This window comes from Ammospiza caudacuta, chromosome 3, assembly GCF_027887145.1.
Source record: "Ammospiza caudacuta isolate bAmmCau1 chromosome 3, bAmmCau1.pri, whole genome shotgun sequence".
Lineage (NCBI taxonomy): Eukaryota > Metazoa > Chordata > Aves > Passeriformes > Passerellidae > Ammospiza > Ammospiza caudacuta.
In genome coordinates, this window is record NC_080595.1 from 62,732,675 (window position 1) to 62,748,143 (window position 15,469).

Below are 15,469 nucleotides of genomic sequence, written 5' to 3' on the forward strand. Positions count from 1 at the left end.
AAGCTGGTTATGCTTTAAAGCTGATTTTTACACATCTTACCATTGAAACATTTCTTGAGGAATGAAAAGATAATTAAAGAAAGGTTCTACATTATACTGAAACAAAGTTAATTGGATCCTAGCCTTTTTCCCCCAGTGTACAAAATTATTTAGAAAAGTAGGGGAAAAGTATGCCTGCTCTGGCATCTGTCCCGCTGCAATTGTTAAAGTCAAATATTCCTTCAAGAGAAAGGCATTTACATACCCATTGTATATTTCATACAGGTTTGGAAAGGTTCCATTCACTGCCACATCAGACCCAGGCCAGAAGAAGGTCCCTGCTCTCAGCCCTTGGTACATGGCTGTGAGCCAAATCTGCCGGAGAACATTCAGCACGTTAGTGCCCATCATTGAACCAGCTGAGGGCCTGCCAGGCCCACGGCCCCTCACCAACTCCACACCCTTCAGCGAGATCAGAACCCAATCATTCCACAGAGCTCTTCAGTCCATCCTGCCTGGCATCACTATCTGCAGCCCAGATACACCCTGTAGGCTGATTCCTTGTGGCAAACACTCGCATCCCTGCTGCTGCAATGCCACAGGGAGCCAGGACAGAGGTAGGAACCATTGGCAGAAATGCAATGGTGGAACCATGGCTGAACACCAGGAAAGGGAAACGTCTCAGGAAACAGTGACAAAAGAAGGGGTGGGAATATTCCAAGGACCTATGTCCCACACACTCTTGGCATACAGAAACAGCATTTTGGTCAGCTTTTTTGATTTTACTGCTGCTCTCAAGGTTTACAGATTTATGCCTTCTGCATCTTTCCTGCCTAACTCACTCCACTCTCAGTGGCCTGCAAGTTCTACACCTGTGTGTTCTTTCCTCAAGGAAAAAAAGAACAACCAAATAAAACAAAACAAACAAAACTAGCAACAACAACAAAAACCAAACCACAACAACAAAAAAACCCAGTCTTCCCCACACACTAAATATTTACATCTCGTCCCTTGCTATTCTTTAGGCTAGCGCTCACTCAAATTTTTCCATGCCACTTCATCTACATGGTGATCTCATCAGTTTTGCCATAGGTATATGATTGAGCTGAGATGATTTCTTTTAAAACCACATCTTTGGACTTAGAAGAAATTTAAGCAGAGCATAAACCTTTACTAGTGCTTCTTATTGCTCAATCTTATTGGTCTGTTGATTTCCTCACAGAAGTTAACTGCAAGCCCACTCATAAAAACAGATGAAAATCTGGTAGCTATATTAGCTATTTTAAACTAGCATTTTCCTTAGGGAAAATTCCATTTGAGTTCAACAAAAGCTGTTACATTTTGTTTCATTTGTTATTTTTTGGCTCTAGTACTGCAATTCCTAGTGGTGCTGAGTAACGCTTCTTGGCTGACTTAGAATTACCCTCTGTCCTCTTTCAACATCACTATGCATCCAAGGCGTATCAAGTAACATAACAGGGTGATGTAGATTCTCAGAAGGGTGGTAATACTTACAGGCTGGCCTTGGTACCACTGTGGGTTAAACTTCTCCTGACTTTTAAGGGTGAAGGATGCGTTTCTTTTGGGGTCATACATCTTGTTATCAATTATACCATGAGATTCAGGATACAGCCCCTGTAATTGAAAGTATGCCTTGTTGCAATGCTCTAAAGAAAAAGAACCTTCCAGTTACTCAGACTCAGACATATCCTTTAGACAAATATATCCATTGAATAGTCACTCTGCTGGTGACTTCTACTCCACCAGTAGCTCAGTACCCAAATTTAGCAGCATCATCTCTCATTGTGTCCAAGCCCTCCCTTCCAACTCTTACTTGCTTCTCAGTGAGATTTAAAAAATATTAGGCACTGTCCTTTGGAATCAAACTGAAAGACACTGCTTGAATTCACACATTTGTTCTATCTTTAGTACCAAAGATAAAGCAATTACCTATGCTACACCTCCATCACAAGAGCAAAAGCTCTAGTTCTAGAAAATCATTACATGAGCAGCCAAAGAAGTGCAGGCACCAGGTAGTTTTAGCAGACTTTGTGCCCTGTCTTTAATAAGACTATCTCCTTTTTACATTTATAAGGGATAAAACACCACCACCATTAGGACCTTGCTACTTTTCACAAGAATGAGGAGTGGAGATAAACCTCTGCATGTACACCTCACATGGCTGCTGGGCATGGTTAACGACTGTTAGTTGTATATTCAGTCATGGAGATTTGTGAGGATTACACAATTAAGCACCTCATTCCTGACCTGGGGCCCCTACCAAAGGTCTTGGCAAACTGGGAAGACAAGAAAATGCAGATCCTAGTATCTGATTGAATTTTAGTTGTGGCATGATGAAACTAAAAAGGATGTCCTGGATTCCAACCCTGCCTTTGTGTTGAAAACCTCCATTTTTCTTTTTCCTCCTACAAGCAAAAGGTGTCAAATTTACAAGATCAGCTTTGTGACATTTCTCTGCAGGCTTAGGTACAGTCCATCACACAGAGCCAATCTCAGCATGATGCTCAAATCTTTCCTCTCATTTCATACCCTTCTTTTCATCATGCCAGGCTGCCTTAATGAAGTGGAATAAGGTTGGCAACTTAAAGCAGTTAAGCTGCTCCCACTCCAAGAGTGGAAACTGCAATTTAGTGCAAATATTTACACAAATGAGGAGTTGTAAAGTGACGGGAACTTTTGGCTGTATGGGATTTTTCACAGCTACTCTTGGAAGGACTGGATTTACTAACATTAGATCTGGCCACTTAGCTGTAGTGTTATATAATAGCTGTTAACCTAAGTTACATAAATAGAATACATAATTTTTTCTATTCTGAAGGGAAAGCAAATTATTTTAATAACACATCAAAATATACTATTCCCTTAGAGAAAACTTGATAATTAACAGTAGTGGAAACATATTATACAAGAATTCTTACTGTGACAATGGAGTAATGGTTGGGAAAGGTTTTTGAAGGATACACTGGTCTCATACTGGAAGTGTATGTTCCACATTTCCCTAGAGGAAGTAACAAAGAAAGTTCAGCAAAATTACTGAAAAAAATAACTTGCCAGTTTCTCTCATGACAATGTGTAGCTATTTTTAAAAAAGAAAACCAAAACCATAATATATTTCCAGAAAGTTTTCACTCTTCAAAATTGTGGACTTAATACTTAAGTTTTCTTCCCATATTAATTTACAACCTGACTAAAAGCCTATTAGCACAAGCTTTATACACGTCTAATGTCTGACTGCAATGGTCACATGAGCAAAACCTATAGCCTTTGTGAAAAGCATGTACAGATAAGAATGAAAAATGAAAGAAATCACACCCTCCAAAGTTGACCTGGTATGCAATAAATGCAGTCTGCAACTTGAGACCAACCAGACACTTAACCCTGGGTGCTCCCAGAGGAGAGGTGAAGTGGTCACTGATACAGTGGTGCCTGGCTCTCTAAGGCATCTGTCAAATGATTGCTTGTTTTGTAGTCTTCCTTTCTTGTCTGTGGGGCTTTTAGAATATATTAAAAAAAGCTCTTATTCTAGGATGAATGTCAAAGTTTTCTTTATCTCAATATACAAACCATATGGCTTTAGGGAGATTAGTAAACAGTATTTGCTAGTATGAAGAGGCATTAGCAAGGCCAAAGCAATTGGGCAAGCCTTATTTAAGGGGTCTAAATTTTCATCAGCAAATGTGTGGGCCCCCATTTTCAGAAAGAAAAAAAAATGCTTTCATGACAATTTAAAAAATATCAAAACTGTTTCAACAGATGCTAAAGAACCAAAACTAATGACCCTATAAGAAGAACATCACTGCATCATCTTTACTGACTCTGGGTAACTGTAGATAATATAAATAGAATAGAAATTAAAGGCTTCATAACATAGGAAGTGTTGCATCAAGGCACTTTGAACTCATTGGATTGGGGCTTCAATTAGATTTCAGTTGCAATAGTATATTTCAGCTAATCAGGATAAAAGAAGCCAGGCCAGAAAAATATATCCTTTCAAGTCATACAGGCACCACCTCCCACACTTGTGTTCTGTAAGTAACTAATAATCACTTGCATCTTCTTTTATTACTGGAAAACACCTAGCACATTGCAACTACTTCCAAATCTGTTGTTGAGACTGTTTTCCAAAATCTTAGTTTTTTGATGTGGGTGTCTGGGGAGGTTGTTTATTTTTTTTCTTTTGTTTTGTTTTCCCTTGCTTTTTAAAGTAATAGAGAAACACTTAAAAAGTTTTGCCAAAAATCCTAGGGAGTTTTTGCTAGGACTTTCCAACAGAGATATCGTTATTCTTTTTGGCTCGTTGGCTTTGTTAAAGATGTTTTAAGACAAAAGGATCAAAATCTAAAACTTAAAATATCACAGCATAATTGTATATGAAAATGTCTTCTCTTAACACCACATGCTCACAGCAAGACTATGCCTTGCTTCACTAAAATCCCTCAGCTCCATGCTGAATTGTTCATCTTTCAAATAGAAGGGAGAGCAAACATAAAACAAAACATGGTAGAAGTGAAATTATGATAGTCTTACAGGCATCTACTCTGACAGATTTCTCCAAGGAGACACCAGAAATTGCTGTAAGCATGGCTGAATTAACAGGACCAAACAATGGCAATATTTTTATCTCCTGGAATTCTGCACTTATCATCAAATGCTTTAAAGATGAAAATACAGGCATTTAGCCTGGTCCTAATTTAACACAACCAGGCAGTTCCATAAGTTAGTGAATGTGAGTAGCTGTTCACTGCTTTGTAAATGCTGTCATTCTTAAATTCTTTTTGAAAATTTAATAGTCCTATAAATGGACAACTATGAACTCCAAAATTATTTAATATGATTTTTCAGCAATAGTCAAGCAATTTATTCACTATTGTTACCTGCCTACACAGAGGAATAGATTTCATTACCCTTTTCTGAACAGTGAAGTCCTGCAGGAGTATTTACTCACTCGTAGAGAAGTTTATTTTTACAATATGACTGCTTCCACCATTTTTGGACACATGGAACATAAAGCACATAAGAGATTTGAAGCCACAGGCCCTCAGAGTGGATGTACACCTCAGTGACACCAAGTTTCATTAATGAGAATATTTTTCTCTTACTAAAGAAAATTTGCTCTATCTGAGCATTTCACCAATTTTTTACTATGAGGGAAAAAAGAAGAAAACTGAAGATCCCATAGCACATTGTATAGCAAAGCCCTCCTAGCATATTACCAAAAAATGATCCAGAGTATTTTAGAATCATAAGCATAATGCAGAATTAATACTTGACACCAGACTGGGGCAAGTATTTTGTTGGATATAAAACATGTATTATTAGGCATTCTGGTATAAGAATCTTTTAAAAATGCACATTTTGACCATCAAAAACCTTGTAGCTGTGGAGAAGTGAAATTACTTTGATGAAGATACAAATATATTTTTATTTCTTAGTGGTCAGGATTTGTCATGGACTCAGTGCAAAGAGAAGTGCAAATTAACTATAGAAGTCAATGAGAGAAGTTCCACTGTAGTCTATCCAGACCAAAGAATGAAAAAAATTTACATGTGTAAGTGGATACCGCAGACTGGAAGTCCTACAGATGCTTTGTGACACTTCTATCTTGTATCTCAGGCAGAACTTGAATAATTTGTACTAGCCAGCCTCTCCTAGAAATGTCCCAGAAATTTTCTCCAGTTTATATTTTTTATAACTGCAGTTATATTTTTTATAACTGCATCTAATGAAAACTGTGCAAATGTCTCATTTTATTCTAGCACGGAACAAAACTAAAAAGAACCCAAAACCTCAGATACATCTGCAAATTGTTATCCTCTGGAACGCTTCAAGTTGAAACAACCACTGTGTAAAAAAGCAAGTATTTTTACTGATTTATTTTTAGTCAAACTGAAACTAGGCACCCCAGGTAGTAATTTCTGAATGTCAAGAAGATTGGCATATTTTTCAGACAAGAAATACCATCAGTTCTCTACAGACCACAGCCAAAACAGAAACAGGAAAAGTAACTAAAATTATTTAGACACCACCAAATCAAGTAAGACACTAAAAAAGTTGGGGAATATTTCTTCTGGAAATGTTTGTAAAATTAAGGTTTTCTTGGATTCATTACATTTCTACCAGCCCTTCTATATCATCTCCTCTTAGTCTATTCCTTCTCTATCCTCTTTCTCCAAATATAACCAAATGCTTTTAATTTCCCAAAGCCATTCCACCTAAATATGAGATGATATGCATTATAGAGTAAAAAGGATCTACTTCTATTTTGAATAAAATAACCTCACAGCAAAAAAACCCCACCTCCTAAATATAAAAGGGGCTATAACAACTTACAAGATTTCACTGAAAATCAAAAGGGTCCTTTCCTCAAGCTCTCTCTTTCTTGCCCTTCCACTTTCCAACACTTGAAGTTCTTTGTGCATGGGTGTTCTTTAAGGCAACAACTTCCATATTCATGGCAGAAGAGTGAGGATTTTAAAGAGTAAGGAAAGCTGCATTTGTGGTTTTTTTCAGGTAAGACATCATAATAGCTCTTAGACAAAGAAACTACTCACGTAATTTGCTAATAACAGGTAGAAGTCCACCCCAAGTCTGCAAATATTCCGCTCTGAAGCCATCCAATGAAAATAGTAACACTGGAGACTTGGTAAATCTGAACAAACAGAAATTGAATATTAAAAGACACTCTGAGAAACAGTTTCCTATCACTAACTTCAAGAAACTTTCCCCAGACAGTGGAAATGCTCATTATGGGGCTATAAGCCAGGCCAAGGAAGTCCTCCTCAGCAGAAGTTTTGCTGGCACAGTGGTGAGCAAACTGCTCCAGTCCCTCTGCTCAAAGGTTAGCAGAGCAATCTGTGCCCAAAGGGGCTGAGGTTTGTATCAGGGCATGCACAGAAAAGTCATGGCAAGGCCTGATTTCAAACACACCCTTAAGGTGAACCAGCCAAGATGCTCAGGCGATCCATCTGGCGGGTTTGGTACTCCTTATCTTGAAACCAGTCCCACTGAAGCAACACTCAGCCCTCAAACCCTGCCTCCCACCCTGAGCTAAGACCAGGGAAAGAAATAAGAGAATGCAAAGCCAAACTTTCCTTTATTCACTTTCCTCCTGACCAAGCTGTAACCTAGATGAAAAAAAAAGTATTTTGTATATATATACAGTGCACAGAACTGTAAGCAAGGGTAATGTACAGGGTATGTTAAATCAGCAACTAAAACATATACTTTTCCTCTCATCTTACAAAGATTATCCAACCAAAAAGAACTTGCTTACTGCTCCAAAAGTCCTACCAATCTCCAAACTCAAAAATGTGGCCCTGAGACTGGAAACACTGTAACAGCATTTCTGCCAGGAACTTTACAGATAAATTCAGATACTAATTTCACTGGAACCAACAAAAACAAAATCTCCCCTTCCAGTCTCCACAGGACCTATGTTTTCCAGTCTTGACTTGCTCCCAGATTCAGCCCTGTTCAAACAATTTCTCTCCAACTGTAAGTACTTAAAACATTGCATCACAGACAGGAATAGTAGCTTCTGTAACATCAGTAACTTCTTCCTTGAAGAAAACATACCCTGTGTTTGACCTATAAACATGAGGCCATATGAGACTGAAAAAAAATCACTGCTGTGCAGCAATAACTATTGAAAATATGGAATTTCATAAAACAATTTACTATTTATAATAATATAATATTAAAATATTGGTTTATTGCCAGCTCATTTTCCCTTTTTTAATTTAGTTTTTTTTAACTTTGTTATACTCTAGTTTCCAAAAATAAAACAGTGAGGATAGAAGACAAATATTATTTATAAAGTGTTGACAATTTCTTTAGTGATGTACGTCACAAAAAAAATCTGAAGAGCCATTTACAAATGAAACATTTATAAGCTGTGTGTCAGTCAAACAAATGTAACTATATTAAACTAAGGGATAGTCAGGCAACCAAAACATGTCAATCCTAAGAAAATTTTCATCAACAATTTGGACAACATTTCAGCCAAAAGGATTTATACTTAGTTCAGAATGATAAGATTTCTAAGATGTATGTATGTAGCCTGTTTTTTAATTTATTTGGCACAGGTGGGAACAAGAAATGAATAATTTTCAGGTCAAAACTAAAGCCATATGGCAGAAAAGAGTACGGAAACTTTATGCATTACCTTTGCCCATATTACAAGTATTTTTTGCACCACAAATTCTGATCTCCACAAGTTTTGCAAATACCTTCTCCATATCCCTTCTCAATAAATTGATTCACTTCAGTGCAGAGGTCTAAAAATCTTCACTGCAAAGTTCTGTGCAATAAAATGCAAACTTTGAGGCAAAGTCTGTTCAATATTACTTACCAACAAGTCTAACTTAAAAACAAAAAAAAAAACAAAAAAAAACCAAACCCAGAAAACCCCACCAAACTTAAAACAAGCACTTAGAAAGGGACTTTACGCAACTGTTTCTGGTTTGGCATTTACAAGTAAACCAACTGTTAAATACATGTTTTAGTTGTCTGCAAATCTAGCTACTGACCCCTTCTCACATGTAAAATTAAACTTGGCAAAATAGGCCATTGCCACAATGACAGCAATTGCCCATTTCACTTCTTGTACACTCTACACATGCCAAAACTCTGCCCCAGTGCTCAGGGAAGCAAAGCATGACAGACCATGTTAAACCACTGTCTCTTTGGAACAGCTCCAGTAAAATCCCCACAGAAACTGACCCAAGCTCCATTCTGAGGTATATCAGCCACTTCCACGCGTTTTTCCTGTCAGTGGCCAAGACTGCACTTGCTACTTAATGAATGGGCTGTCATGAGCAAGCAAGCCTGGGAGGCTCAAGTTTTGGTCCTGTTGGTGATTCATGCTGGCTGTGTCCAAACAGTAAGACAAGCATGTTTCACAGATCTTGGATAAATAGGTATCCCACACATTCTGACTCCAAACTGAAGGAAATGCAGTAGCAATTATCCCCTCCTATAAACTGGCTTCCATGGAAGCATTATGCTGGCAGCACAGGCTTCCTGTGGTCTAGTAGGTTACCAGTCTGGATGATCAAGAGGCCAGAACCATGGAACACATTGCCAAGTTGACCTCCCTCACTGCAGGCAGGTTAGACCATAATTAAAAGAAACAGAAAGAAAACAAAATAGGAAGGAAAAGAAAGTTCCCTTGAAAAGCTTAATGTAATACACAGAAGATTTCTCATCCCACACACATTCATACTGCCTACAAACAGCCATAAAGCACAGGAGGAAAAGCTTTCTTTTCCACTAAATGTACAGAAAGCCTCAGCAGGAGGCATAAGAGCAATCCCCAGATATAAAGAGAGATCAGCAAAGAGGAAAGTAACCAGATGCTCTCACAGCTCAATGAAGATAGGGCAAATAGTTATAGGCCTGAAGTACAGAAAAAGACATGAGGACAAAAAACCAGCAAAAAGTCGTCAGTAAAGCCATCTATGTAAGTACTAGGATAAACTGCTTAAGTAGGTTTGAATTGTCTGAGTATTATTTCACTCCCAGAATGGTGGGAATGACTAGATCACTCCTGAGGTCTTACAGCCTATTAACTTTATGATCCTATTAAACAATATAGAAACCAGTTTTGGAAAGACTTAGTTGTATACTTAATTTTAAGTTGTTGATCAGTGAAATCAGTGAGCAGTTGATCTCACTGAAATCAGTGGGGTTTCTCAAATTAAGCACCTCATTGAATGCTGTGTCATCTTTTGTCTATTCTGCACCACAGGAACAGCTAAAACCTAGCTAAAACTAAAACAGAATAAAACCAGCAATCTGAACCCACAAAACATGCTGTATTAATATACACAGAATCAGAATTGATATCCTGAAGTCTCAAAATGAGCACTGCAACTAAATTCACCTGCACTACTGCCTACCACACAGCACAGGAAGAAGTGGATTGTTTACAGAGTTGATACTTTTGGGAGAGGCTTGTGTGTTAATAGTCCAAGATGAACCTTCAGTCAACACTGTTTGATTCAACTTTGACCACACATCACCCTTTCCTGGGTTGGGTTTTATTGCAACATTTTGGGGTTTACCAGGATTAAAACAATTTTAGAGGAGTAACTATGTATCCCTTTCATGAGCTGAACAGAAAAAAACAAACAAAAAACCCTAAAAACAAGTTAACCAACAGGAGTTGCCCTACAGCATTTGCGTCAGTAACTTTGACTGTGGATCTGCACAAGACTCTTCTTTGTTTACCAACCTCTTGGGGGCAACGCTTCCTAACCCTGTTAGAGAAATCATCATTGTAGACTCAGTTCTCAGCAAGAAGTCCCAAATGGCTCCTGAACTCAGGACAAAATTCAACGACAAAAACTTCAAGAACCGTCTCTTCCTACATAGGGGATTACTGGGGACTTGGACTACAAACTGGACAGAAGCTCCAGTTTCTGTCCTGATGAAGGCTCTGACATGTCAGCAACTGTTAGTGCTCTGAATCAGAGTGAAGGGTACTCAATTGGTGTGAAATGTTTCACATGGGAATATTTTGTATTTTGGTTGACAGTATTATAAGACAAATGAATAAAAATAGCATGATTTAAATATCTTAAGTAAAAACTGTAATGACATAAGAACAAAATAAAATGGTTTTACTTTACTAGAAGTATCTCATTGCACTATAATTTCAAAATCAAAATAAAAAGATGTTTGTTTTTTGATACTACTCAGACAAGAATATAGTTGTCCCATAATAGGTCTAGTAAGTATTTACTACTGGAACATAAATCCATCTAGAATTGAAATCCCTTTTATTGACAGCTTAGATATACAATCATAGTTTATAGTCAACTTTAACTACAAACTTAGTTAGGAGATCCCACAGCAAAAACAGTTCAAGTAATACAAGCTTTTTTTTCCTGGCTGGGAGCTTTGCTGCACTATTCAAGCCTGAGTGCTGATGCCATAAACCACATGAGTCATTCCTCACACACTGCATACATAACTTGCAGGAGCAGGCCCAATGTGGAGCTGAGCCAGAGAATACAAGGGTCCCATGGCACTTTGCACCTTTTAAAGAAAGTAATTCAGACAGCTTGCAAATAGTGTTGTCCCACTCATGGTGGAGCTGGAACACAGATCTACCCCACAATATGCAGTCCTGAGGCTGGAAAATGCAAGGTATTGGAAAGGTATTTTAAAGAGACGAGGGAGACAGGAGTCTAAAATTGCTGGATGGGTCCCAAAATATTTGGAATGATGGGTATTGTAGCACATGTAGGTCAATAATATGACTGGCAACCAGGCAGAGTTGCCCAGGGCACACATATCTGTGAGAAACACCAGGATTGAGGAATAGGCATATCTTGCAAGTCAAGCAAGTGCAGAGATAGAGCAACCTGATGGGTTAGTAAGCACCACCAAATGCTGGCTGAAGAGGTGTTCATCTCTGTCTGGCAGCTGCTTTCACTGTGTGTGTAAAAGGCAAGCAGGTCCCAGGAAGGCACAGGAGGGAACACAATCTCAAAAATGAAATGCAAGCAAAGAGCAGAGGTATGCAAATATAAAATTTCCTCACCCTTTTGGACACTGAGGCTCAGTAATATTCTCACACTCTTCTTCAACCCAGCTTGCCTCTCCTTAAAACAAATGAATGCAATATATTTTTTAAGACAGTACATTCTTACTGATAGATGCAAGGTTTTTTCATGTTACCAGATGCTTTTAAAGTCATATTATGTTCTTGCTCCATTTATACAAATATAGGTACATATGAAAGAGGGTAGTAATTTGTTGATGATACTTACCTTTACAAACAGCTTGATAATTAACACAGCAATCGTTGTTTTCCACACAATCATCTGAACAGGAACAACGATATTCTAGTCGCCTCTTTTCACCACACCTGAATTTATTGCAGGTCCATATGTGGGCTAAAAAACAGGTGAGAGAGAAGGACAGAAGGACAATGATTAATACTGCTTTAAGTCCAGAACTAATAAAGTAAGTGTTAAGTTCAATCTCAAATCTCTACTCACTGAGAAACAGTCCTCAGGTGTAACAGAGATAATGAGTTATCTCATACACATGCATAGTATCGCAAACTTTAGCACTTCAGGAAGTAGGGACACCCATGAGTAAATATCCAAGAGCACAATCATCTGAATATAACTATGCAGCATATGGGTATAAATACCACATATCAGAAAGATTTCATTTTACAGATCTTCTAAAATATGGTAATTTATGTGGGTTTAATTTGTTAAGCTCACACTATAAAAAAAAGCCCCAAAACTCCACCAGATTAAAAAAAAATTAGCCTGAATTTGGAATGCCCAGAAAACACTGAGCAGCATTAATTTATTCTGACTTGCACTTGAAGTCACAGTGGATTTTACCAGTCATCATCAGGCACTCCACTCTTTCACCACCTCTTAGTAACAGGTATCACTGCCACTATTTAAGATTCTCTACATAAGCTCACAGGAAGACCTACTGACTTCAGCTCCCCTTCTGATTTTATTAGAGAACAATATTGATTTCTCTGAATGGCATATTCCAGTACACTGTATCATCTGAAGACCTGGATGTCCTGCTTGAACATGAATCAGCAGTGCCCTGGTAGCCAGGAGGGCCAAGCATGTCCTGAGGGGCATCAGGCACAGCATGGCCAGCCAGGCAAGGGAGGGGATTGTCCTGCTCTGCTCTGAGCTGGGGCAGCCTCACCTCCAGTGCTGGGGGCAGTTCTGGTGCCACAATGTAAGTGGTAAACTATGAGAAAGTGCCCAAAGGAGGGCCATGAGGATGGTGAAGGGTCTGGAGGGGAAACCTTATGAGGAGCAGCCGAGGTCACTTTGTTTGTTCAGCCTGGAGAAGAGAAGACTGAGAAAAAGCTCCATGATAGTCTTCAACATTCACAGGAGAGGGAGCAGAGGAGCAGGTATCAAGCTCTTCATTCTCATGACCAGTGAGAGGACTCAAGAAAAGAGCATGAAGTTGAGTCAGATGAGATTTAGGTTAAGTATCAGGAAAAGATTTTTCATCCAGAAGGTGGCTGGGCACTGGAAAAAGCTCCTCAGGGAAGTGGTGACAGTGCCAAGCCTCACAGAGTTCAAAAAGCATTTGGAAAGCTGTCAGGCACATGGTGTGACTCTTGGCCTGTCCTATGCAGGGTCAAGAGTTGGACTTCATGATCCTGATGGGTCCCTTCCAATTCAGCATATTCTGTGCTTCTACGATTTGTTAGAAGTCATAAACACAAATAAATCCTTTACATTCAGTGAGGATAAACACCATTGAATTTACCAGCTGAGTGAATACTTAAGTGAAGATCTTAACAGAGACATGGAAGCCAAATCTAAATGTTTGAGCAGAAGACACTCAATGATTTTCATACATGGCCAGCAATTAGAAATCCCTAAAAGCATTGTCAGGTTAATCTCACTTTCAGTAAATCCACTAATATCAAATAAATCTCTGCTTCCATGAGAGAGAAAAGAATCTATTATGGTTCTAGTTACATGATACTATTGGGAAATTAGAATTTGATTCTCCACTGATGTTAGGCCTAATTTTAAAAAACCCCCCAAAACAGCACCAATTAATTAATTCATATTCCTAGTGCTAAGACAGACTCTCCAGTTTGTTTTTAAAGAACCTTTATACTCAGGAGGAGTGATGTAAGAAAACAGAGTAAAACCTGTGTGATTATATACCTGGATATATCAACTATATATGTGTAACTTGACTTTCAGTAGCAGTCAATTGAAGCAGGGATCTGAGCTCAGTTTAATCATTTGGTTTTCAATGTTCACATTGGAATTTTAAATGTATCGGTGTGGTCTTACCCAGAAATTAATCAAATGCACATAAAGAGGAGTAAGAAGAAAAAAAGTTATCTGAAAGGAATGCTGCTTTTGAAGCATAAAGGCAAAACCAAAGTAGAGAAAATAGTCAAGGGCTGTACTTGTTGTTCTACCCACACTAACATTTTTCCCTTTAAAATTTCTCTTAGGTATTTTTCACACGTTTGTCTATTTGACCTTTGCCTTCTGGCAAATCATGGCAGCTGCTTCTCATTTCGCAATCCTTCACCAGTGCAATCTGTTTTGTCATCCTGCCTTGATTCATGCTCATGACCCTTGCTTCACATTCAGGCAGGGGAGTAGCAAGGCTGAGGGCCTGAGCAGCTGGGTAGGGAGAGATGGCAGCTTTCACAGAGCTGCTCTGTCCTTCCCCTTTTTCACTCAGGCGATGACAGACAAATGCAATATGCAGAGTGCACTTCTATTCCAGGCTTGCCCAAGAACGTAGGAGTTATCCCTGATGCCAGGGACAATGTGGGTTACTGTTGTCTCACCACCAGCAAACAAAAAGCTGGCTAAGACCTCGAGTTGCCATTGTTCCTCCTCCTTCCAAGGGGGAGGGCAGCAGCACAGTCTGTGGCAGCCTCTCTTCTCACAGGAGAGCTATGGGAAAGCCAGCCTACTGGCTTTGTCAGCTCCTAAGTAGTCCAGCTGGGTGAAATACAAGCTTTGCTTTTGTGAAACAGCAGCTGTACCAGAGCCCTGATGTTTCCACAGGAGTCCCCAGTACCACCATCATCACTGCAACTCCATCCAGGAATGCAACACAGCACAAAAAGGGGAAGATGAGTGGCATCAGAAACACTCTGCTGCTCAGTAGCCCTGTTTTGCACTCACAGCCCATCTGAAATAAGCCCTGACCACAGCAGTACTCACATATGCTGAGCTGTCCCCTGTCAAAGAGCAGGAGAGATTGCTCCCTCAGTTTCTTCCATCCTTACCTGGTTGTATACATGTTTCCTGGTAATCTAAGCAGCAGTTTCCAAGCTTGACACAATCTTTATCACAACGGCAGCTTCCAAAGGTCCTTTCAAAGCAACGACCTTTGCAGGTTTTCACTGTAATATTGGATAGTGTTAGATATCAGTGGCTGAGCCCAAATCAGTCAATATGCAAAAGAAACTAACACAGCCAGCGTGTGAAATGACACAGTTGGCGATTCCAACGTACTGGATGGCTGCAAAAACAGTGGCAGCCAAAGGAAACACTTGATCCAACCAAATGCTTATTTCCTCTTACTGAACAAAAATAATTTTTCATCATATTGAACAAAGGGTTCTGTTCTCTTTTAGCAGGGGCATGGTGTTTCAGTATTGGCAGAAACCAATGAAATAAAAGGTAGTTGTGACTGTCCTCACCCCAGAGTTACAGGAAGATGTGAGTACAGTCCCTCAGAGTATGTAGGATCTCAAGATGTAAGGATGGCTGTTCCAAAGCAGACACAAGAGATACAAAAATGAGTATACTGCTCACAGGTTTATTTTTTGTTCAATTTCAATATAAAAAAAAACATAACATTCTTCCACTAGATTGGTGTTGCTGAGAGCAGGGGGATAATCATAAAAAAAATTTAACAACCAAATCCAAACAAACAAAAAACCCCAAACCCCAACCAAACAACAACAAAACAACAA

At 39.0% G+C, this 15,469-nt stretch overlaps 1 protein-coding gene across 1 annotated transcript in view; it reads right to left on the reverse strand.

The window, feature by feature from the left end:
• The window catches only part of ENPP1 (ectonucleotide pyrophosphatase/phosphodiesterase 1), a 52,634-nt gene that overhangs the window by 20,581 nt on the left and 16,584 nt on the right, over positions 1 to 15,469 (reverse strand). Inside the window, exons 3-9 of the mRNA XM_058802429.1 lie at positions 14,777 to 14,893; positions 11,778 to 11,903; positions 11,549 to 11,609; positions 6,552 to 6,649; positions 2,919 to 2,998; positions 1,495 to 1,614; positions 245 to 354 (exon numbers count right to left, since the gene is read on the reverse strand). Coding sequence (XP_058658412.1) covers positions 245 to 354; positions 1,495 to 1,614; positions 2,919 to 2,998; positions 6,552 to 6,649; positions 11,549 to 11,609; positions 11,778 to 11,903; positions 14,777 to 14,893 — 712 coding nt within the window. The remainder of the gene's footprint in view (positions 1 to 244; positions 355 to 1,494; positions 1,615 to 2,918; positions 2,999 to 6,551; positions 6,650 to 11,548; positions 11,610 to 11,777; positions 11,904 to 14,776; positions 14,894 to 15,469) is intronic.